We start from the raw sequence: 25,791 nt of genomic DNA on the forward strand, positions 1-25,791 counted from the left end.
GTAGTGCCCCTTATGCAGTGCCCCCAGTATTGGTCTTCCCTATGCAGTGCCCCTTATATAATGCCCACAGTAGTGGTCCCCCCTATACAGTGCTTCCAGTAGTTGTCCCCCCTATGCATTGCCCTCAGTAGTAGTCCACCCCTATACAGTGCCCCCTGTAGTAATCTCCGCTATGCAGTTCCTTTATACAGTGCCTCCAGTAGTAATCTCCCCTATGCAGTGTCCTTTATATAGTGCCCCCAGTAGTATTCCCCCGAAAGCATTGCCCCCAGTAGTAGTAGTCCCCTATACAGGCCCCAGTAGTAGTCCCCCCCTATACAGTGCCCCCACTAGTAGTTCCCCATGCTCTGCCCCCAGTAGTAGTCCCCCAGTATACAGTGCCCCCAGTAGTAGCCCCCCCATGCATTGCCCCTGGTAGCACACACCCCCTATACAGTGCCCCCATGAAGTGATGTGGAAGAAAGCGCAGATGGAATATTAAATTAATATATTTAATATAGATTAAATTAAAATGTTAGACCTTAAATATCAAAAAAAGGGAACAACCTAGATCATATATATATCCACAAAATAGGTACATAAACTGTGTAAATAATCAGCAATATTAAAATAATTGAATATAGATAAAACAAAAGATACATATAAAATAAATACACATATAAAATTACTGTATAGATATATTGATCAAATTATTCTGAATATATCCCTGTGGAACATAAACCTCAATCCGATGTTAGAGGTATACAATTGTTCCCAAATGATGAAATTTTTTTTAGATGAATAATGTAATCACTCATATTGCACTTGTATTGGTTAATTAGAACAATGGTATTGTGCACAATACTAGCTGACCTGTTACTGGGCTCCCGATTGTACTCCAAATGTGAACAGATGGCAGTGTCCGGAATGCCTCTCTGATATTGAAATGTCACCGCACAGAGGGATATTCTCCTAGAATGAAATGAAGATGATATATACCGGGAATATGACAATCTGGAGTAGCCACTATGTGTGGAGCCGTCTGATAGAAGCCATCTGACTGGTTTATGTACCCCTTAAATAGCCGCGGCAGTTAATGATCGTTGTTGTCAGCGGTTGGGGCTCCGTATGTGGGAGAACCTCGCTCTGAATCAGGGCCGTCCCTCCTTCATTTTGGAGCGGCCTCCTGGCCGCTCGCATAGCTGTGGGTGACCACCCACAGCTATAGCGAGCGACCAAAATGATGGTCGCGATGGTCTAGACCATCGCGACCATCGGGCTTGCGACGAGACCCTGCCGTAGGGTCTCGCTGCCGCAAGCCCTGGAGTGCAATATGCACAAGTGATTACATTATTCATCTAAAAAAATTTTCAAGTGCAATATGCACAAGTGATTACATTATTCATCTAAAAAAATTTTCATCATTTGGGAACAATTGTATACCTCTAACATCGGATTGAGGTTTATGTTCCACAGGGATATATTCAGACAATTTGATCAATATATCTATACAGTAATTTTATATGTGTATTTATTTTATATGTATCTTTTGTTTTATCTATATTCAATTATTTTAATATTTCTGATTATTTACACAGTTTATGTACCTATTTTGTGGATATATATATATATATATATATATATATATACTATATGGAAGGAGATGGCACTCCACGACTATTGAAAAAACTGCAGACAAAACGGTGTCTTAATAGACTATTAAGACACCGTTTTGTCTGCAGTTTTTTCAATAGTCGTGGAGTGCCATCTCCTTCCATATAGTATACATATAGAGTCTCTCTATTAGATGGGCACCCACGCAGGCTGATTTGATAGTCTGAGTGCCGGTCATTGGTTTTGTGTGTATATATATATATATATATATATATATATATATATATATGATCTAGGTTGTTCCCTTTTTTTGATATTTAAGGTCTAAGATGTTAATTTAATCTATATTAAATATATTCATTCAATATTCCATCTGCGCTTTCTTCCACATCATATTTTGCTTGGGTTTATCCAATTAGAGTGGCCAGTCACCACTCAGAGAGCAGCAGTAGGATTATTCTTTTCTGTTAATCACAGCGCCCTTCACTGTTTGTGCCCCCATGAAGTGGCCTCCCTATACAGGGACGCCTGTAGCGCTCCCCCCCTATGCAGTGACAGTGCTGCCCCACACGCACATGCACAAAAAAAAAAAACTTACCTGAATCCCCGCTCCTGACGCGCTCTTCTGTTGCACAGATGGGAGAGACGTCAGTGTCATGACGTCTCTCCCATCATCACCAGCTACGGGGGGGAGCCGGACGGCGGAGCTCATGAGTGAGCTCCAGCCGGCTCCCTCAGCTGACGAAGCAGCCAATGAGAGTCTGTGTGACTCTCATCGGCTGCTGTAACATACACACAACTGCCACCGGCGGCTGTGTGTATGTCACTGTGTAGTGTGGCCTCGCTCACTGCATGGTCTGCACTACACAAGCGGAGGGGACACTAGCGGCGGGCGCAGACAGCGCACCGCTACTAGTGGGGGTACCTCCGTGTGTGGGGGCCCAGGGACGACAGCCCCTGTCGCCACCCCCTTAATCCGGCCCTGTGTGCATGTGACCATAATAAGCCGTACACTCCATAGAGCTAGGCTTTATGGAAGAGTGGCCAGAAAAAAGCCATTACTTAGTGATAAAAATAAGAAGACACGATTTGAGTTTGCCAAAAGGCATGTGGGCAACTCCCCAAATGTATGGAGGAAGGTGCTCTGGTCAGATGAGACTAAAATTTTACTTTTTGGCCACCAAGGAAAACGCTATGCCTGGCGCAAACCCAACACATCCCATCACCCCAAGAACACCATCCCCACAGTGACACATGGTGGTGGCAGCATCATGCTGTGGGGATGTTTTTCAGCAGCAGGGACTGGGAAACTGATTCGAGTCGAGGGAAAGATGGATGGTGCTAAATACAGGGATATTCTTGAGCAAAACCTGTTTCAGTCTCCCTGTGATTTGAGACTGGGACGGAGGTTCTCCTTCCAGCAGGACAATGACGTGAAGCATACTGCTAAAGCAACACTCGAGTGGTTTAAAGGGAAACATTTAAACGTGTTGGAATGGCCTAGTCAAAGCCACATCTCAATCCAATTGAGAATCTGTGGTCAGACTTGAAGATTGCTGTTCACAAGCAGAAACCATTCAACATGAAGGAGCTGGAGCAGTTTTGCCTTGAGGAATGGGCAGAAATCCCAGGGGCAAGATGTGGCAAGCTCATAGAGACTTATCCAAAGCGACTTGACAGCTGTAATTGCCGCAAAAGGTGGCTCGACAAAGTACTGACTTTAGGGGGGTGAATAGTTATGCACGCTGAAGTTTTCTGTTATGTTGTCCTAAATGTTGTTTGATTCACAATATAAAAAAAAACACAACTTCACAGTTATAGGCATGTTCTGTGAATGAAACGATGACACCTTCAAACAATCCATTTTAATTCCAGGTTGTGAGGCAACAAAACATGAAAAATGCAAAGGGGGGTGAATACTTTTGCAAGGCACTGTATGTTCTGCCGTATATGCTCCGAGATGGTATTACTATACCCTTCACCCCACATAGTGAGCCTGATTCTGAGGTGGGTGCAGCTATGGTTACCGACGGGGGACGCATATTGGAATTGCACGGAGATCTATGCAATTTCAATAGGTGTTACAGGGCGGGGACTTAAATGGCAATGGGCGTGTTGGTGTCCGACGCAGTTTCACTGGCACCGCCGCAGATATTCTGAGCAACCATAAGGTTGCTCTAATGTCTGATGGTGCAGTTGATGTTCGATTGATGGTGCGTCTTCATATGCTCATCGGCGGATTTGTTTTGCTACTGTGTGGCGTAATTTGAATTGGGAATACTATTGTGTGACCACGCCCCTTTCTTTTGAAACCACGCCCCTTTTTCAGCGCATGTATACAGTGTGCTGTGTCTGATTTTTTTTTAAAGTGCAGAGAGAGGTGGTGAGTTCCACCACTTTTCTAGGACCACCTTTAGCGCTGATTGTAACAATCTAATCAGTCATAAATGCATAGCTGTAACATAAAGGTCCATAAAGTGGACTGTTATTGAGATTCGTACATCTCACATACTGTGTTACATTAAATAATACAGCTCTCTACCTGGAAACTGGTTAATATATATCGCGTCATTGTGGCCCCACCCCCTGCTTCACAATGCCTGAAAATAACGGCATTGGGAAGAGGGGGTGGGGCAACGATGAAGCGAATGCGCAGGCCCGCCCCCAATGTGACATCAATGACCGGGCAAGTCCCCCGCTGTTAGCCGACAATCCGCTCCCTCCTGGCAGGAGGGAGCTGATTGTCTGCAAGTATGCTGTACAGTATATAGAGTGTTTATGTATGTATGTATGTATATGTATATATATATATACACACCGTAGGTATAAATAATATATATGTAAGATGGAGGACTGTGATTGCCCCCCATGTTGATTTGGGAAGCCCTGGGAAAATCAGCTTTGTTTCAGCCCATGAGGCAGCAGCTTGTGGTGGGGGCTGCAGTACCACCTCTCATTAGATGATAGTGCAGCCCTAATGCTGTATGAAAAGGTCAGGAAAAGACAGAAGTTGCCATCTTTGGCAGATGAATATGAGTGTTATGTTTGCCTCTCAGTGTCTCTTTGACCCAGATGTAAGAGCAGACAGCTCATTTCATAATATTCAAGGTCAGCAAAGTCATGTGGCTGACTGATGACAAGCTTGCAGTTGTCGTAGCTCCTCACAAGAAAACATTTTCTAGGAGTTAAATAGTACTGTGTAAAATATTATTTTATGTTTATTAGTACATTGTTTAATATCAGTACAAAAACTGTTCGAGAAATGAGTTCATTTACTTTAAAGAAAATCATTGCAGTTTAGTAATTTGCAGTACAAAAGTGGTGTTATTATATGTATAGACCCCCTAAAAAATATTGCTTTATTATATGCCATGGACAACTTTTAAGCAGCAAGAAACTGTAGGGTTCTAAGTAGGTAACCCCCTTAATTAGAAAACCTAGCAAATTCTTTTTGTACACAACAATTATAACTTTTTATAACTGCCAAACAGCTGTGCGTCTCATTTTTGGATGAAATAACAAAACATATTTTGGCCAGTTAAACAATGAGGACAGAATCGGCCAAGGCCCCAGATTCACCTAAACCCAGAGCTCTGATAATTTTAAATATAAAAGTGGGAGAACATGTGACCTAAAGTATAAGCTAAAACAGCTATTGAAGCCAGACCCCTTGCCCTGTTAATTTGGGTTCATCAGACTCTTAAATAATAAAATTCAAGGAAAATAAATATTGTTCAATAAGATTTTGGTAGATTGAGGGGAATGTCCTTGAAAAACCAAGCCATATAGTAGGTGAATAAAAACCAAGCTTAGATACAGCTGGATTAACCAGGCTACATAAATTTGGCCATCCCTTTTCAGACACTAAAATATGTCAGGCACAATATGCAATTCCTAGGGCTGGTAATACTTCCCCATCCTCTACCAAAGCTCCCAGCTGTACAGAGCCTGGTGGTGCGGCATATTTAGGATAGACACTGTCACATTACACAATAATTTCTTACTTTCTGAATAGGCTTCAGGGCAGGATGGTGATTCTGGGAAAAGGTATAAGGGCAATGCAAAGGATGTGGATGGGAAGGAGGAAGTGATAATGGGGAGAGACTGATCAGTCTGCATCCCGGTAAACCTGCTTATAGCCTAAGAAGTAGACTTGGAGCCAATGTTTGAGTAAACTTTTGGTAACAGCTTTATTTAGTTTAAAGCATTAACATGCAGACAGCAGCCGTGGGCAATGCTAACAGACATCATCACCAGCTTTTTGTTTTGGGGCGTGCCCTGGCTACCAGTAGGTACTGATGCTACACTCTCTAGGGAACCAGTCCTCTGCCCATATCACGCTCGCCTGGCACACAGTACATGGGCCTAACCGTCCACAGCTGGAGCTGGATGTGTGGCCATTCACCATGCCTCATTCGCGCACTGCTACTTCCCAATGCCCGTTAACTGTGACAACCATAGTACAATAATTCAATATTTCAAACATCTTTACTCTAAAAACACAAGCTCCTAAATTTCTTCTAAGATCAATTTCAAGCTTGTAAAAATCTAAAGAGTCAAATGTAACCAGATGCAGCTCTAGGGGCTTTGCACGATCATACAACTTTCCCTGAGTTTCCTTTGCTGGGAGCACCCCAGCCTGGACTATAGGCTATTGGTAGGTGGCTCTGGAAACAGGGTGAGAATAGGGTCCAACCTCTCCTGAGTTGTATAAGTCTCAGTCTCTCTGTCTCTGGCACTGATGTTATCACTGTCAGTTATGCCATAGGGGAAGAGCTGGGAGAAACAGGGCTGGCAGTGTCAGTAATGGCATATGACAGTGTGTGCTGGGGTTTATTAGGCTCACCACTCCTGTGATTATCCACACACCTGGGATCCCTGAATCAACTCAGAAGTTTCCACTGCTGACTGTCTCTGGAGATCCACCCCTGCCGGGTATGGATGTCGCTTCATCATTCCTATCACCGCCTCTTCACTGGAAGCCTCCCTCTATGTCCACTGGCCGCTCAGCACTAGTTGATCTGAGCACCACCTACTTGCATACCAGCCCCTTCAATCGCTGAAGTGCACCACTTCGACGCCCCTTCCTGTTCAGGGCTCAGCGTCCTTTAGGAATCTGCTAACTAAAACTTGAAGGCTTGTCTCCTATCTATTTTAAATAGGTTCTGGAGTCATTATCCGGCCACGTGGGTGGCGGGAGTGATGGTCGCTTCTACTGACGAATTCACGTGGAGCTTTACAGTGATTCGCCCTGGGATTCCCTGCTGGAGTGATGCTACAGTTTTGCTGTGTACTATGTGTGGGAAGCCATGCAAGATGGGGCACAGGTAGCTTACGGTTTTCAGCTATTGCCGTTTTGGCTTGAAGGGCCCTTTGGCTCTGTGCTTCACATGCGCATTCATTATCTAGTTGTTCCTTACAATATCTTCTGTTTGGTAAGGACTTTCTCCATTAGCCAGAACTGGATACCATATTCCCCACCAATCAGGAAAGCACTTTTCTTCCAGTGGCTGTCCCTCACGGCGGGGTCTTCGTTTCCAAGTTTTCGCTCCTTTTTCAGGGTGGTGCGTCCATGGAAGGTCAGTTTGCCACAAGCTGATTCTTTCCCGGCAGGGGTTCGGTTTCTAGGGGCAGTTTTTCCAGTACCACTCACCATTCTGGGGACACTGGGCCTGATTCAGACCCGCTCGCGAGCGCTATGCGCTCGTAAGCGGGTCGATGGTGGGCCAGTGCACATGCGCACGACGGAGCCGGCTTCAGCGTGCGCATGCGCGAGACCCAGATAGCGACGGGCAATCCGTCGCTCCGGGTCTCGTACCAAAGTGGGCGTGCTGTCGATGTTGATTGTCAGCACACCCCCTTTGGTGGGTGGGCCGGGGGCGTGGCTGCCCAGACGGAGGCATTCCCATGGGAACGCCTACCATCTGGGGCCGGCCCCACTGACATCACAAGTGGGGGTTGCTGCAACGAGACCCTACCACAAGGGTCTCGTCGCAAACAAGCCCAATGGTCGCAATGGTCTTGACCATCGCGACCATCTTCCTGGCCGCTCGCTATAGCTGTGGGTGGTCACCCACAGCTATGCGAGCGGCCAGGAGGCCACTCTGAAAAACAAGAAGGACGGCCTGATTTAGAGCGAGCGCTCTGTCAGAGCGTCCGGCTCTGAATCAGGCCCACTGCTCCAAGAAAGCTTAGTGCCTAACGGGGTATCTCTTTTACTACCCAGTTCGCTTGCAAGTGGTAGGGCGGTTGCTCCAGTTCAGAGACCGTTGAGTGAAGTCTTCAGGCACCTGGGTGCTAGGCATCATTCACTAACATTCCATTTTGGACCTTAGAGGTCCAGCTGCCAAGACGTTGTTATTTTCAACATCGCTCTTCACCAAGTGGCAGCAAAAACAGTGGCATTGGACCGTGCTATCATTCCACTCTTCTCAGTCGGCATTTTTTACTTCAGTGCCACCACAGGAACGGAAACTGGGGTTCTATCTCCTTCCTAGTTGAATGCCAAGCGACTCATTCTACCCGATCTTGTAACTTCGTGCCTTGAGCAACAGGGGGTGGGTAGTTCAGTTTGAATGAACTCTCTATGCTCAGGATGCACAGCACAGAGGCCAACAAATCCTTGCTAGACATCTGTAACGCGTATCTTCAAGTTCTGTTTTGGGCAGGTCAACCTTAATCAATTGGCAATCAAATCTGTCCCTTTTCTGGTCTGGACCTTACCATTCGGGGGAGCCCCGGCTCCGTGTATTTGCAACAAAATAAAGTTGGTGATGCCATGCACATAGCGCATGGAAGGTATCACAACTTTGCCCTCTTCGGATGTTCTGCTTGTGAAGGATTCTAAGGCTTCACAGTTTCGGACCTTTCTAGGTTGCTTCTTTCATGTATATTCAGATCAGGGCTGTATCCCAAGTTTTGCAAGGTCTCCCCTGCTTCCTTGTGTGTGCCTTCAGTTCTGGGGGTTGCCTTTGACACCTCTCTCCATTATGGGTTCTTCTTGCAATGGACAATGCACGGACCCTACAGAACTTGGTCTAAATAGTTATTTCGGTGCCTCGTCCATCAATGTTGTGGGACATTAGGTTGTTGGCCATGATGGTCTCCACTTAGAGACCAGCTAGTGGACTAGGGGCCTGATTCAGAGTTGGGAATAGAGTGAGATATCTCTCTCAACTGTGAACCTGAACAAACCATATTGCAATGCAAGGGGTGTAAATACATACATTTTTTTACATGTGGGGTAAATACTGGCTGATTTTGCATGTAGCCCACAAATACTGCACAGTTTTATTATTACTCTACAATTTAGATGTCAGTTTAGAAACACTCCTCCCAATTCTAAATCTCTCTGCACATTTAAATCTGCCCCACCTGCATTGTAGCATGGTTTCACCAAGATGATCAGTTGAGAGAGATATCTCTCTCTATTCCCAAGTCTGAATCAGGCCCAAGGTTCCACTCACAGGAAGTTACAGTGGGTCATTCTCCAAGCTTGGAAGGGTTGCTTGGCATTCCTCTCGGTTTCTTGTTTGTCTGACAGAACTTGTCACTCTCCATTGGTGGATGGTTTCCGTTCTTCTCCCCCAGGTCCGATCCTTGGTCCCTCTGGATTGCTTCATTGTGACCATGGATGTGTCTCCTAGGCTGAGGTGCCGTGAAATAATTTTTTTGCTCCAGGGCCTTTGGTCACCATCTGCAACTGCTCGGCTAATTGATGGGCTTGAGCTATCTTTGGGGCACTGTCCATCCTCACCGGCCGGCCGGTTCGCAGTCGGTTGGACAACTGCATGACTGTTTCCTGGGTGGAGACATTTGTTCCAACTCTCTCAGAGGTGGTTATACCGGTAGTGGGAAATTGGACAGCGGACTTCCTCAACAGAACCCGTTTCTCCCAGGGCAGTGGTCTCTCCATCCTGTGGTCTTCCTATTGTTCGTTCAGATGTGATGTCTTCCACAGGGGGATCTTATAGTCCTCTCGACACATTTTCAAGACTCCACAGGTTTGTATGTGATCCTGGTGTCCGCTGGCTTTTGCAGTAGATGCCTTGACTGTTCCATGGAATTTTGATGTAGTGCATCTGTTTCCGCCAACCCCACTGTTCCCTAAGGTCTCTAGCCTTCCCGAGTTAGAGGCATATTCAATTAGCCGCGAAAAGTCCATTACTTTACGCATGCCGCACTTTTCACCGACTTCGCGTGTTTTAGCCTGGAAACTTATCGTGCGTGCGCCCCAGCTATTCCCCGTATTCAATTCCAAAGGACGTCCCGGTGAAACTCAAACATGCGAAGAGTGCTGTCAGTTTTGGGGAAATCAGCCTGACACCCCCCCCAAAAGATGCTATTTGGGGTACTTAAGTGCTTTCAATTGCCTCTATATAGCGTCTTTGCACAAGTAGTGAAGAATAGCATTTAGCATTTTTTTTTGGGTGGAAGTAACTAGTCCCAGCAAATTTGGGGTACTTGAAAATGGGTGCAAGCATGGTTAAAAATTGCTAAAGTGAAGTTTAAAAAACGTAAAGTACGCACCTTCAGCAAGCACCTGCAATAAAAAAACCACCTCCCCCATACTTGCAGACCCCCCAAAAGCTTATTTCGCTAGTTTTTAAGTTTGTACCCCAACTTTGTACTTTTTCACCCCCTTTTTCAAAGTAATTTTTTGGGGTGTTCCTCATTTTTGGGGGGGATTTTTTGATGCAATTAACCTTTGGGGGACCTTTGCAAAACCACAATTCTGCACTTTTTTTTGACACCTATTCATAGGCGAATCTTTTTCACATATTACATTGCATTGCGTTTTTGCACCAGCGAAAACTCTTTGGAATTGAATACGGAGGAAACTGTCACACTGGCGAAAAGTCGCAATCGGCGAATCTGTCTCACAGATCTCTGCTTTTCGCCGCTAATTGAATACGGCCCTTAGAGTAATCAAAGTGGGTCCAGGCTGGCTACGCTGGTCATGGTATGTGGACATTTTCAAACGATTAGTAGGACTCGGGTTTCGTCTTCCACTTCGACTAAACCTGCTGCAACAAGGTCCGTTTTTTTTTTCTACACAAGGACCTTCCTCGGTTGGTTTTCTTGACATTCCTTCTGGGGGTTTTGTAACTATACAGGCTTCAGCCCTGTCACTTCATTTCCAGTGGCGTATGGCCTTTCTTCCGAAGGTTCAAACTGTGGCTGTTGAACGTCCCATGGTCCAGTGTTCCCCAGCTATGCTGCAAGAGAAAATAGGATTTATGGTCAACTTGCCATTGAATCCTTTTCTCTTAAGCAAACTGGGGAACACTGTGATCCCTCCCACGTTCAGTCGTGCAAGGTTTTTGGTTCTTGACCATCTTTTTCCCTACTGGTTAGTTTTGTTGTTCTAACAATTTCACTGGGTTCCTGCTACTCCTCTCCGGACTCTTTTAAAGAAATACTGGAATTGTGGGATTGCAGGGGGAGGAGCTTACTTTTTAAAGCTACAGTTTAATTTAAGTGCCAGCTCCAGCCCTAACTTGCAGTCCCTTGTTCCAGTGTTCCCCAGCCTGCTTAAGAGTAAAGGAGTCAACAGTAACTTAAACATAAATCCTATTTTCTGGAACTCAGAATGCTGTACAGGATTATATTTTAACATAGTGAAGATTTGCTGTGTAAACTTCAAATCACTTTGATGCAACACATTTACTTAACATATAGGTCTTTACTCAGTAATTAAATATTTACTTAAATAATGTGGAAACAAGCATTTCTGCAATTTTTAAGTATTCCCGCAATTCAGCAGAGGGTTAACGAAGATAATGAAATTATCTTCTCCATTAATACCAAGCTCACTCAGTATTACACTGTAGAGGGCAAGCCATTGCTTTCTACAGCTCTTTAACATATTTTGCTATTCAGGAAACATTAAAATGTAAAAAAAATGCATAAAAGCTTACTTTATATTAGAGATGTGCGGGTTTGGATTTACTCGGATTTACTCAGAAATGTTCGGATCTCAAAAACGGCATTTTATTGGCTATCACGTGTTTTGGATAGCCAATAAAATAAATCCGAACTAATCTGAACTTGCGATAATTTTGGCGAAAAGAACTGAGTAAATCCGAGTAATTCCGAACCCGCACATCTCTACTTTATATAACACCATCTCAGAATGGCATTATATGAAGAAAAATACTTATTTCTACTAAACACATCCGGAACAGGGAGATTTCATTCAATCAGTCCCTGCAGCTGGCTGAAACTTTGCCCACCTTTTACCCCCTGACTCGGTGCTCCCGGCAGTGTAATTACGAGATGTACTTGTACCCAGAATAAAACTCTGTGGGTTGGTTACTACATGACATGTATTTTAATGCAACATATGCAATCACCAACCGTCCTCCAGGGAAACCACCAGGACACACGACCCTTGCTAGAAACTGCAGTGGGATGCTGCAGCATGCCGGAGCCATGGAGAGTTGAGGGAGCTGAAGGAGACGCCGGGCAGAACGAGGTTGCGTCACCCAACCACACTGTAACGCGTTTCGTCATATGACTTCTTCAGAGGGCTGGCCTGAGTGATGCTAGAGCACCATAATAACATAACACACAGCCAATCAGCTGCTGAAGTAAACAATACACGCCCACATGATATCCATCCCCGGACTTGTTGAGCCCATATAGGCATGTTTAGTTAAATAAACAATTAGGTAAGTGTCTACCATACAGATTTATTAATGTGGCAAATTATATAAAGGCCATATTTATTATTATATGGTGCCTTTGTTGACAGTGCCTTGTTGACAGCTGGGGTACATGGCCTCATCGGGCCTGGACCACCTAGCACAAGCCTAGGTGAGGCGTTGTGTCTGGTGTCGTAATGGTAACAGGGGCACTCTGGTGGGTCTTCTGCTTCCTTATCCAATGGAGGCTAAAGAACGCTGCACTGACATGCTGAATATGCGTCTGGTACCTCCTGCACAAAATGTGGATGTAAATTGAGCCAGTGTTGCTTCTTTGTTACCACAAACAATTCTGGCCAAACTCTGCTGGCAACGATTATTAAGCACCTGTGGTCGGCCACTGAGCTGTCCATGGTGGGTGGTAATGCCTTCCATGAGATATTCCCAGTACACATGTGACACCTTTGAGCGAAGAATGTTGGCTGTCCGCACAAATTTTGGAAATGAAATGTCCCATGCGTCAGACACCCACTATGATGCCTCATTCGAACTCAGATATTTTACATCACCTTGCCATGAGCAACCTACCGGTGTTCAGATTGACTCAAGAGATGTCAGATTACATGTGCACTATATATAGCCCTAACCAATGCTTCTTCATACTGCTCACCCCCCATACGCTCCTCCGTTGGGGAGGGAGCAAGTCAGAGAAGCGTAAGAAAGGGCTATATCAGTGTGTTCCCAACTCATTCCTCAGGGAGCACTAACAGTATTTTAAACATGCATTACACTATTTACTGCTGCCGCCTATTGGAATGCAAGTATTTCCTGGTTCCTGTTCTGCGGGAACGCATGGTGTTTCCGGTAATAGGCAGAACTACTTGTATGTTGTTTGTTGAGATGCAGTTGGTCCCCGTCTTCCAGTTTGTTGGAACACGCGGCACTTCCGGTGGCGAGTGGTGGCGCGGTGGCTACGTAATGGGTATCAGGTGAGCAAGCTATATACTAATTTTTACTATGGATATATAGTGTATACTCTATCTTTCTACAACTAGATTAGTCTTGATAATGGTCAATGCCTGACCGAAACTTTGACTTTATGGATACTTTGGATATGTAAGCAATAAACTTCGAGATTACCTTTGCTATGGCGAGTGCCCCTAATTTCTGAGTAACATGCCTGTGATATTATTATTATTATCATATATTTATATGGTGCCACAAGTGTTCTGCAGCGCCTTACAAAGTATATAAACAAATAGGTGACCAAAGACTTACAGTATAATACAATACAGAAATTTACAACTGCAAGTTTTGCTCGCTCGTTCAGACTTAGAGGCGTGAACAGACCGCAATTAGCGAACGGTTCATTTGAATAGCCACCCCTTGTTTTAGAACGAGCGACCGCAAATAGCGAGCGGCTCTGAATGAGGGCCATAGTTCCAAAGGTGCGGAGCAGCACGGGCAAAATCTTGGAGGCGAGAGTGAGAGGAAGTAATCAGTTGGCATGAAAGGTGGCATGGATTAGTTGAACAAAGAGGACGGACATGAGAGTGAAGGGAGATTAGATCAGAGATATAAATGTGAGAGGAATGGGTGAGGGCTTTGTAAGCGAGGGTGAGAACCTTGAATTGGGTTCTGAAAGGGAAGGGGAGCCAGTGGAGGACTTGTAGGAGAGGGGAGGCATATGTAGAGTATTTGGAGAAAATGATGAGCCGAGCAGCAGCATTGAGGACATACTGGAAAGGAGAAAGGTGAGATTTGCGGAGGCCAGATAGGTGGAGGTTACAGTAGTTCAATCTTGAGATGACCAGTGAGTGTATGAGGGTTTTAGTAGCATCCTGAGTGAGATTGGGTCTGATCCTGGAAATATTTTTGAGATGAAAACTACAGGACTGCGAGAGGTTCTAGATATGTGGTTTGAAGGAGAGGGATGAGTCCAGGATGACTCCAAGACAGCGCACTTTGGGGATAGATGAGATAGTTGTGCCATCAATAGATAAAGAAATAGTGGGAAGTGAGGTTATCTTGGAAGGTGGGAAGACGATCAGCTCTGTCTTAGACATATTAAGTTTAAGAAATAGCTGGGACATCCAGGAAGAGATAGCATAGAGACAGTTGGAGATACGAGTCAGTAGAGAGGGGGAGAGATCAGGGGAGGAAATGTAGATCTGAGTATCATCAGCATAGAGATGATAATGGAGGTCGAAAGAGCTGATGAGTTCACATAGAGAGGACGTACAGAGGGAGAATAGGAGAGGTCCAAGAACAGAACCTTGGGGTTCATCACATTTGACAGACACACAAGTCTCATGATTTATGCTTGTAGTTTTATACAACCATTAGGTAAGTCTCTCAATTTCATAATATCTATATACATGAAAGTTTGTCTGTTTCTAGACTCCTTTGTTATTGTTACAAAACAGTGCTGGGCAAATGCAATTATTATATTTTCTTTATTTTTTTTTCTGCAGTATCAGGAGTGTAGAGAGAGTTGTCTAACTGACTCCATCAAATTAACTCCAATTGAGGACTCTTCCAGCAGCTCCTGTTGTTGACAAATCTTGGAATAATATATACTGTAATTATTTAAAATCTATCAAGACTGGATTTCATACAAAAAAGAGCAATAGTAGCAGCATCAAGAAAAATGTAGACAAATTTACATTGCTGAGCAAGAAAAACTATGTATGAAAAATAACTTGGCGAGCAGTAGCTGCTGCGATCACATGGATCATATGGAGATAAAGGATACTTTCCTGTTGATATATACTGGGCACATAACAGCAAATGTTACTACGGACATTTCAGATGACTTTAAGCTTGATGCATTATATGCAGACTGGGTGTACTGTACACCCCCTGGATGAGCCGAGCAATCAACAAGTCTTATTTTTTTTCTTTTTAGAAATCTCTTTTGATAATTTATATCACACTTTGTATACTGAGGATTACATCTTGAACGCAAAACAAGAAATGTCAGGAGGAAAAAAACAATCAAGGACAAATCTGCAAAACTAATGCTGGGTACACACTATATGATGCACAATATGAGCCACTAAGTCCTTGCAACTTTGCTATCGTCGGGCGTCTTTTTACCGAAAATGCATCTAAATTGCAATGTGATGTGACTAAGACGCACCAGCAGACTGTCGTGATTCATTTGATATGTGACACTTGTATATCTGTGTGCACCTGAGTCTGTAAATGGAACTTGGCGTGGAAAGAAGCTGCGGCCGCTGCATTGTAGCACTTCGTATGCTCATTGGGAGACTCAGACGCATCCAAATATACAAGTGTCACATATCAAATTAATCAGCACAGTCTCCGGGTGCGTCCTAATCACATCTCATTTCAACTTAGATGTATTTTCGAAAAAAAAGACGCCCTGCTCTAGGCAGAGTCTCACGTGACCAGGCACGCCGAGAGGGGCTGCTTGGCGTGACTGCAGCAAAGACGAGTGAGGACACATCTGTATATCTCACAGACATCTCGCATCTGCCATGCAGCACAGCCAATGGCGGTATATCTTGCATATATACAGTATCGGTTCATCTGGCTGTGTATATGAGCGACCCTTCAGCCGTCTGTACACTTGCTGCAGGGACCGTCGACACTGACGTCTCTACTGGGCGGTCAAATTTAAATGCCCACCCAGTTATGATGTCAGGCCAGACATATCGAGCGGCCGATTGGTAAGTGTGTATTAGTAAGTGGGTGGGTCGGCGGACAAGTCTCCTAGGTGTGTACCCAGCATTAGACAGACACTAACATATTGGGACAATTGACAACTATGTAAATATGTAAACACTTGTATTGCTGTGATGATTCAGTACTAAATGCTGTTTATCTCAAATGTTTTTATTGAGGCATTAGGTGTGTATGCATGTGTTTGGGGGGGATAGGGCAATTTATTGATCTGCTTGTAGGCTTGAGCACTAGATATGGCTCTGTATATTAGTTTCACATTAGGTATGGCCATACATATCAGATTGGCACCACATATGATTTTGTACACTAGATTTGGCAGCACATACTGCTCTGCATATCAGCCTTGCCACCACATACAGCTCTGCACTTTATACGGCCACCTGAATCCAGATATGGCTTGCACATCAGACTTGGTACCAGATACAGCTCTGCACTTTATACGGCCACCAGATATGGCTTGCACGTTAGACTTGGTACCAGATACAGGTCTGCACGTTATAATGGCCACCAGATATGGCTTGCACGTCAGACTTAAGACAAGATACAGGTCTGCACTTTATACGGACACCAGATATGGCTTGCACATCAGACTTGGTACCAGATACAGGTCTGCACTTTATACGGCCACCAGATATGGCTTGCACGTTAGACTTGGTACCAGATACAGGTCTGCACTTTATACTGGCCACCAGATATGGCTTGCACGTCAGACTTAAGACAAGGTACAGGTCTGCACTTTAAGCTGGCCATCAGATATAGGTTGAAAATCTGACTTAGGATGAGATATGGCTCTGCATATGAAAATCGGCACATATATTTAATTTTAAAGCAACTTATTTATAGTTAGGCGTGCTATATCATCCCTGTAATTTGTGACATGTGAATTACACAGGTTGTGTGGCTGATTAAAACCAGGTGAAATGGAGACTTGAAGCCAGCCAGCCACAGAATCTGTGTATTTCATATGTGTCCCGAACTAAAGGGATGATATGGCAAGCCTAGACATAGTTAAATATTTATTGAAAATAAAATGTGTGGTGTCCAGTACAATGCGTATAATGTAACTTTTTGAGGGGTCTATTCATCATGTTAATTATCGGGGTCCGAACGGTCCCCGATAATTAACATTTATTCTCACCGTGAGACCTGGAGCAATTCATCATTGCTCCAGCGTGGAGACAACTGATCTGAAAATCAGCTGTCTCCACAGAACTTTTAACTACTTTCGCAGCAGTGAGATAAGTGCTACAGGTCACGTATGTGCACAAGAGCCCTGATGTAAGGCGGAAGGAGCCGGACGGGGCGAAGGGATCCGAAACATAACCCGGACCTCCTTCCCATAGGGAAGGAACTGGTTGCCCGTTGCAAGCGGGATCAAACGCCATCTGAAGATGGCGAATGCTCCCGCAGTTAAGCTCCGAAAATATTATATTTTCGAAGGTTGATGAATTCTGTCCCCATAATATTGTATGGGGACAGCGGGCGATTCCGCAAGAGGAAGGTAAGTAGGATATATCTGTGATATCTCCTGTTTTACCTTCTTGATGAATGGCCCAATAATTGCAGGGGAGAATGTTCATTTTCACCTGCTTTTGTAGAAATTAAGTGATTATGAATAGGCCCCTATGTGTGGTAGGTAATTTAACCATGCAACTGAGCCTTTGGTGCAGCATTCACTAGGTGGCCTCATCATAATTCCAGCCAGAGGCCTAATTTTGTCTAAAACCAGCATTACCTGCAGTTAAGATTACTGGTTTACATGGTTCAGAAGGCTGGTAATATTAATCATCTCTATTTAGCAATCAATCACCAGCTAAACTAAAGACTGTCTAAATGGTCTTAAGTAGAATCATTAGTCAAAAACCTTTGAGTCCAGACGCTAATCAAAGACCATAAAGGTCAAATCTATTAATGATCAGTAATCTATACTAATACAATAAGAATGTTATGCCTGTCTGTTTGTTCCAAGTTGGCACAAAAACTTTTGAACTGATTTGAAAACTGCATCATATTGTAGTGGAAACTCATAGAAATAACCTGCACTTTGTTTCATCTGGATCTGTAAAGTTAAAGCAGAGCAATAACAAAATTTATTGACATCATAAATGCAAGAGATAGTGGTGGCATCATGTGCACGGCCGGTAATGGGTGAGGGAGAGGTGCTTTGAGCCTGTGTGCACTTGAATAGGATACATAAAAGAGTTGGCACAGGGCACACCTAAAAATATGTTGGCAGAAGCGATTTCATTATGGGTGAAGCCATGGGTTAATACTGAAATATAATTAAAAGCATGTAGTAAAACCTGCTGCAGCACCCTGATGATGAGTTTGTGGACACTCACTAAAATACCTTTCTAACAGGAAAAGTGAACAGAATACAACATAGCGGTGCTGCGCTTATAATGTGAAAACAGAGGTCTTAGTACGGCAGAACGATGTAATCAAAACACTTAAATTACTAAACAATGACACAACATTTAATAAAAAAGAAATTCCACAACATAACAATACAAGTTATCACATAATTATCAATATATAAAATAAGGTATTCGATAAACCGCTGTTTAAGAACAGTCACATTAATAAATGGACTCTCTCTGTATACACCAGTGGTTCTCAAACTCAGTCCTCAGGACCCCAAACAGTTCATGTTTTCCAGGTCACCTAGCAGGTGCACAGGTGTATTCATTACTCATACCCCTTTTACAAGTAAACGCACACCAACCCGGGTTACTGTGCAGTGTGAAAGGGCCAGGTTGAAATAAGCCCGGGATTTCAACCCTGGTCACGAGAAGGGTCGAACACGTGTTTGACCCTGCTCGTGATGCAGTGTTAACGGGTAACCTGGCCGATGCGACCCAGGTCCCATAATCTGCATAGGAAGAGCAAACGCTGGAGTTGAGATCATCTCCAAGTGCTGGCTCATCACGTGATGTCGGGTCGGGCCACCTGTCTGACGGGTCTCAGCCGGGTTGCGCCTGGGATGGACGTGTGGACATAATCCTGTGTGTGACCCAGCAATCTAGTGGAAAATGGGTATCACTGACACATTTTAAAAGATCCACAGGTGGAGCTAATTATTTCACTTGCGATTATGGAAGAAGATCTGGAAAACATGCACTGTTTGGGGACCTGAGGACCGATTTTGAGAGGCTGTTGTAAACATTAAGCAGCACTTAAAGCCGCTCAATGGTTAATTATGCTCCAAAATTGTGTACTTGCACGTGTCCCAAATTACCAGTATAATATCTGGCTTGTATGAAGATAATTCTTTAGTGGGAATTCATGCAGAGCACTATCTCCAAGTGTATATATGCTCTGTACCAACACCACCAAGGGAAATAAATAATCCTGATGTGAGCTCACAAACCAGTTCTGCAGCAGCAGCAGAAATCCAAACCGGTGGCTACAGGGTGTTCTCTGGGTCCACTGTACAGTACACAGATGGTACAACAGCGCCAAATGACAGATGGAATAGTCGTCTAACTAGTTTCACCCCTATGGAGGCTTTGTCAGAGAGTTGGCTGAGAACAGTAATAGTGGATTCCCGTAATTGCAACAGAGGTAGATCTGGAAATAGATGCATATCTAGGCTTGCCATGTCATCCCTTTAATTCAGGACACGTGAATTACATAGGTTCTCTGGCTGATTAAAACCAGTAGAAATTGAGACTTGTGCCCCTTTCACACTTGCTCCTATAACCCAAGTTATTGCATGTGAACGAACTGGGCAGTGTGATAGACCCAGGTTGAAATAAGCTGGGTTGAGAATCCTGGCATTTCAACCCTGGTCTCGAGAAGGGTTGAACACAGATGCAGAGTGAACAGGTAAACCGGGTCCTGTTCACTGCATAGGAAGAACCAGCGCTTGGAGATGATCTCATCTCCAAGCGCCAGCTCAGCATGTGATGATGACAACGTCATCGACCCATCATTATTGCCGGGTTGAGCCACCTGTCTAAAAGGGGTCCCAGCCAAGTCGCATCCAGGGTGGACAAACTCCTGGGTGCAACACTCCATTCCGATCTGAAATGAGTATTGAAGTCAGCTAGTCAAGCACAGAATCTGTGTAATTCCTATTTGTGCCAACTGAAAGGGTTTATATGGCAGTTGGTTTCAACCCCTGGAGCAAAATATGTGCTGATGATGATCAGCAGATTGCATCTGGACTCCTCCATATATAAATCAACTAGATTGGATGCATCATTCACCTATTTCATTACTACATCATTGCATTGTTACATCAACCCCTGGTTGAAACATTCTCTCTTAAGCTAGGTACACACTATGCAATTTTTAGATCAAACAGATAATTGGGACAATTTCTCTACAAAATCACCGTTCCAATATCTGTGCCATACACTATACAATTTTAATAAAATACCTGGCGAATTTCACACTGAATTTGCATATGTCCGTCCACAAGAAGGATGATATAGTGATAGGAAAACATCTATATAATAAGCAAGAAAGTGTGTGTGTGTCTGTCTGTTTGTCCTTTATGCACGGCCAGAAGTTTGTACCTACTGTAGCTCCACCCAATTTGGCATGGTGGTGTAGTTTGACCAGAATTAGGTTTATGGCTATTTTTGAAGTTCGAAAAGGGGGCATGGGGGTCTACATGGTGCCCACCAAGTAGTCATGGAGTCTCTGATTTGAAATTTTTGTTTAAGCAAGTTTGCTCAGGATGTCATCCAGTGCCTAAAACTACACTGACCTGAAGGTACAGGCTGATATGTACCAGTGGGGGCAGACAGAGCTCCAACGGAAGAGCAGCAAGTTAAGGATCAACTGTCACACTGCACCTGCACTGACAGTTACTAAGTCAACCTAGGCCTTACTTTAGATAAAATATGAGTGAATAGTGAAGCAAAACGAGCCAATCCTGAGCTAAGGTTACAATACACCAGTGTTTCCCAACCGTGTTTCCCAACCTCAGTCCTCAAAGGCACACTAACAGTTCAGGTTTTAGAGAAATCCATGCTTGAGCACAGATGGTTAAATCAAAATAACTGGCTATCCTTAAAACATGGACTGTTAGTGTGCCTTGAGGACCCATGGTTGCAATACACTGATGCAATGTTTAACCTATCTCTCCTCTGCTTGGAGGACAAAATTCAAAAGATAGTAGGCAAGAGTCTGCATCAGATATGGCTCCCAACTCCTGACAGATGGCCTGATTCAGCTTGGATAGCAACTGCTAATATCCACGCAATCAGCCGGTTGTTGCGTACTGCGCATGCGTATGCAACACAGTGCGCATGCGCGATCCAGTCACTGTGATTGGGCAGTCACTACGCAGAACCATTGCAGAGTGATTAACAGGAAGTACCATTTGGGGGAGGTGATGGGGGTGGTAGGCAAAAAGCAGGCGTGCCAGTGCGTTTGAACGCCATTGCAGGAGCGTGCATAAATTATCCACTGCAATGCCTTACGCAGCTTGAGGACTCATAACGTGCGCTGAAGTTAGCAATTTCTGAGTAAGGTCAGACCTTGTGCAAGTGTGCGTGAGGCTGCGATGGTACTCGACTGTACCGATGGTTTCACAGTCTTGCTAAACATTACGGATGTGTGTAAGGTAAAGTGGGCGTCCTTATGTTGTGCTATGGCAGCATAGCGATCGCAATGGATTGGCATACTATTGCAGTTGAACTGCATGCGTAATCGCTATTGCATTCGCAATAGCGATCCTTACTGAATCAGGTCCAGAAGTAACACAGTTTTGGTAAAAACATGTTATGTGAAACAAGCTATAATGTTGCACAGTTGCAGAGATTTGTGGCAGAAAATGAGCCCAGGCTGGTGTCAGATCAACAACAAAATATAAACAAGAAAAAAATTAGGTATTGTCTTTCTAGATGCTTTTGGCCAAAGTTCGTAGCCAAAAGCAAAATGCAATTGCAGTTGCAGCCTCATGTATTGCAGCAATATTGCTTGTACAACATTGTTTATACCTCAGTGTTGAGGCAACAGTGTCTAAATGCTCTATATAAATTGATAGATAGCTCATTTTTAGGGCTAAAACCACACTAGCAAACAAAGGGGTCCTTTTCAAGATCAAGGGAATGGGGTTATAGGTGCGGACAATGTAAAAAATGAAGACTGTAGATGGACTTCAAAATCCATTTTTCAACACAGGCAAAGCCAGATATCCCAGCTAGTTGGAAATATGGGCAGATTATTGAGAATGCACACACGCTGCTCAGTATCGGGAAATTGAGTCTGAGATTTTCTGTCTTGACCAACAGATTGGATTATCAAAGGTGGATGTTTCCTAACCGTTTTGTCAGTGAAACTCGGAAACGATCATTCATACATACTATACAATAAATGAGGGCAATCACCCAATTATTGGCAAATCGGCCCAATAATTGTACCTAGCTTTACGCATGTATTTTAACATTGTGAATGCATGTCAATATCTGTCTCAAAAACCAGTCACACTGTTTACATAAGATTCATATAATAATGCATTTATTTTATATTGTGAAATCAAATTTCATTATAATCAGTTAATTGTATTATTACCATATTAACAAAATAAACTTTTATTACACAGTATCGGTACATTGTGTTTATTGAGACATGTTACTCTGTATCATTTGAACACATAGGTGAGTGCTGAGAACAACCCCCATTAACCTAATATCTTACTGTGAGGAAGGTGACCTCACACACTAAGCTGCTCCCGACCACAATCGTCCGTGGGCCCCTGCCTGAAGCGCACTCTCCTGGGGAAACCTGCTCTAGTGGCAACTGGTTAGTGCTTGTGGAATAATGGTGTGGACACTGTGGGTCTCCACTTTATGGTCCCAAAATCCCTGGCTGGTCAAGCCCAGTGCTGGTATAGGAACAGCCTAGGCACAAGCGTAAGGGCTGGTTAAGCTTGGGGGGAATACTACTCTTTTTATTGTTAATATTAACACTATAGCAGGGAGATGCACAGCGTGGGGTCCTCCTGCCATGATGGCAACCAACCCTAGGCTTGTCAACCCAATTCTGTAATCCCTAGGGAATTGACCTCCCCCCACAGTCCTTCCATAAATTATATTAATACATTATGTGTATAAGGGGCAGTACTACTGTGACGTGTATAAGGGGCACTACTACTGTGACATTATATGATTATGTGTATAAGGGGCACTACTGTGTGTCGTAACGTGAATAAGGGACACTACTATCTGGTGTAATGTGAATCATGGGCACTACATGCAGTTTAATGTGAATAAGTTTGTGCTACTGTATGGTGTAATTTGAATTGGGGGTACTAATGTGGTTTCATGCACCTTCCTTGTGAGGCCATGCCCCATTTTTGCCCCTATATAGAATATGGGAGGGCACAAATGTATAGTTTGCAGGGGGGCACCGAATAACCTAGCACCGGCCCTAGTGGGTGAAACACTTCTCCAGAAGTATGAGAGACAGATCATTAATTACAGGAAGTGTCTGAAAGGTGATAAAATTAATAAAGCAGATATTTCAAGCCCTAATTGTAAGGGGTATTGTATGTTGCACACTTTTTATTAATAAAAGGTTTTCTTGGATTTGATGACTTTAAAATATATGTAATACTGCAGATAGGGGGCCATACATTTTTCACAGAACTGTATACATATCTAATCACATTGTTTCTTTTTATTATTTGATCTGTGTACTCTGGGTGGCAGCAGTGTATAAACAGTGGGAATGTTAGAATGCTTATTTGAATGAATCATACTTGCCAACTTTTGAAAAAGATTTTCAGGGAGATTATGAATGCAACTGCTACATATAAGAGGCCATACTGACTTACATCTAAATGTAAACGATCCCCAAAGCAGTTAGTAAGATCTACTTGTTGATGAAAACACACTGATACTTATCAGAAAATACATGTAGCAATAGGGATCATTGGGCCTGATTCAGAGCCGGACGCAATTTGCGGACGGTCGTTCAGGAAAAGGGGGTAGCTATTCAAATGAACCGTTCGCTCTTTGCGGTCTGTTCACTCCTCTATGTCTGAACGAGCGAACAAAACTTGCGATCGTTTTTTAGATAACTACGCCCCCTGGCCACTCGCATCCTACGTCATGTCCGCTATTTATTAGATTAATCGAGTACACCGACCAGGGTATGAACTGCTCGCTATTCTTGTGGTTGGTTTTTCCTACCACAATCTTGCGAGCAGTTCTGGCTCTAGAATAACCCAGTGACGTGGTCAATGACGCTGCTGTATTAATTATGCACACCCATAAAACGCCCGTTTTGACCTTTAAGCACGCCTGCGTTCGGATCTCCACTCCCCGTTTTCAAGCACCTTCGCCTGTTACCACCCACAAACGCCTCATTCTGTCACTCAAAATAGCAGGTATTCGCAATTTAGCGAACAAACGATTTTCGGCCGCAATGACTGGTTCGCGCATGCGTATTATAATCCGTATGCATGCGCAGTTGGGCAAACATCGCTCAGAGCGAACGAGCAGCCACTTGCGTCCAGCTCTGAATCAGGCCCATTGTGCCTTATAACCAATGCAGGCGAATTACCCATTTGAACCCATTTGAATGTATATAGCTTCAAAACAGCTTAAAAATGGGGGTAAGACGGGTGTGGATCATTAGTAAAAAGGTACACAATGTTGTAAGTAGAAACCGCAAGTTAGACAGGCAATTGGTCGACAGGTACACAAGGTCGACAGGGTCAATAGGTCGACACACTAAAGGTTGACATGTAAGAATGTTGACAGGTACAAATGGTCGATAGGGTCAAAAGGTTGACACACAAATGGTCAACACAAAAATGGTCTACACATGTTTTTTTTTTCTCTAGCCCTAGTCTTGGTACCTAACCCTAACCCTCCCTCATGGTGCCTAACCCTAACCGTTGGAGTAAGTGCCTAACCCTGTAAAAACAAAAAAAGTGCCGACCATTTGTGTGCCGACCTTTTGGCCATGTCGACCATCTGTACATGTCAACCTGCTTACATGTCGACATTTAGTGTGTCGACCTATTGACCCTGTCGACCTTGTTTTCCTGTCGACCTATTGCCTGTCTAACTTGCGATGCTACCTAAACAGTGAGAGTTGGCAAGTATGATTTGAATTACTATTTAGAATAGATTTATTACTTACATAGTCATGGTCAAATATGATGTGCAAAATGAAGGGGATTGCTACCTAATAGCTACCTAATAGCAGTCACTCCAACACGGATAGCTTAGTGTATTTCTTCACAAAATATTGCGTCTTAGTTGCATTGAAGTCAAATACGTAACCACTTACAGGGCCTTATTCAGAAGTGCACGCCAAGGACTGATTCAGCACGCCAATGCACTGCTGAACGCAGATTCCCAATGGTCAGAAATCTGTGCAAGATGTCTGACTGCGCATGTGCAGTATGGGTCCTGCGTGTTCGCACGCAGACTGGCAGCAGACTGGCATTGATTGACGGTCTGCTGCTGTTGGTGGGCGGGGAGGGGGCGGCAAAAGCCTCAGTTTCCCGAACGGAAGTGTGATGCCGCCGTTGGGGGGGAGGAAAGAGGCCAGGATCTCTGTTGGCTGACGGAGATTTCCTAGCCTCTTTCTCTCATCTGCGATGACTGGCTTGTATGACCCCATGGGTTACTTAGCCAGCTGATGTTCTCACAGATTAAACGTTGCTGTGTTGAATAGCGCAGCTCGGATAAGTAATGCTTGCAGGAAGCATGATGCCTCCTGCTGCATTAACATAATTGCAAGGACGGATTTATAAAGCTGCTTGCGTGTAGCTTTGCAATTCCGTCCTAAGCTGAATCAGGCCCACAGTGTACCAGAGACGCTAGGTCGCAACTTTTGTTGCAAAGGATTAGTATAACTTATAAGCAAA

At 44.0% G+C, this 25,791-nt stretch overlaps 1 protein-coding gene across 2 annotated transcripts in view; it reads left to right on the plus strand.

The window, feature by feature from the left end:
* Positions 1 to 16,061, plus strand: part of RAB7B (RAB7B, member RAS oncogene family) — a 66,074-nt gene extending 50,013 nt beyond the window's left edge. For both annotated transcript variants that reach the window (XM_088462403.1, XM_088462404.1), the window contains exon 6: positions 14,714 to 16,061. In XM_088462403.1, coding sequence (XP_088318529.1) covers positions 14,714 to 14,797 — 84 coding nt within the window. In that variant the 3' untranslated portion in view covers positions 14,798 to 16,061. The remainder of the gene's footprint in view (positions 1 to 14,713) is intronic.
* Positions 16,062 to 25,791: the final 9,730 nt, after the last annotated feature.

This window comes from Taudactylus pleione, unplaced genomic scaffold (genome assembly GCF_031769625.1).
Source record: "Taudactylus pleione unplaced genomic scaffold, aTauple2 ptg001228l, whole genome shotgun sequence".
NCBI lineage: Eukaryota > Metazoa > Chordata > Amphibia > Anura > Myobatrachidae > Taudactylus > Taudactylus pleione.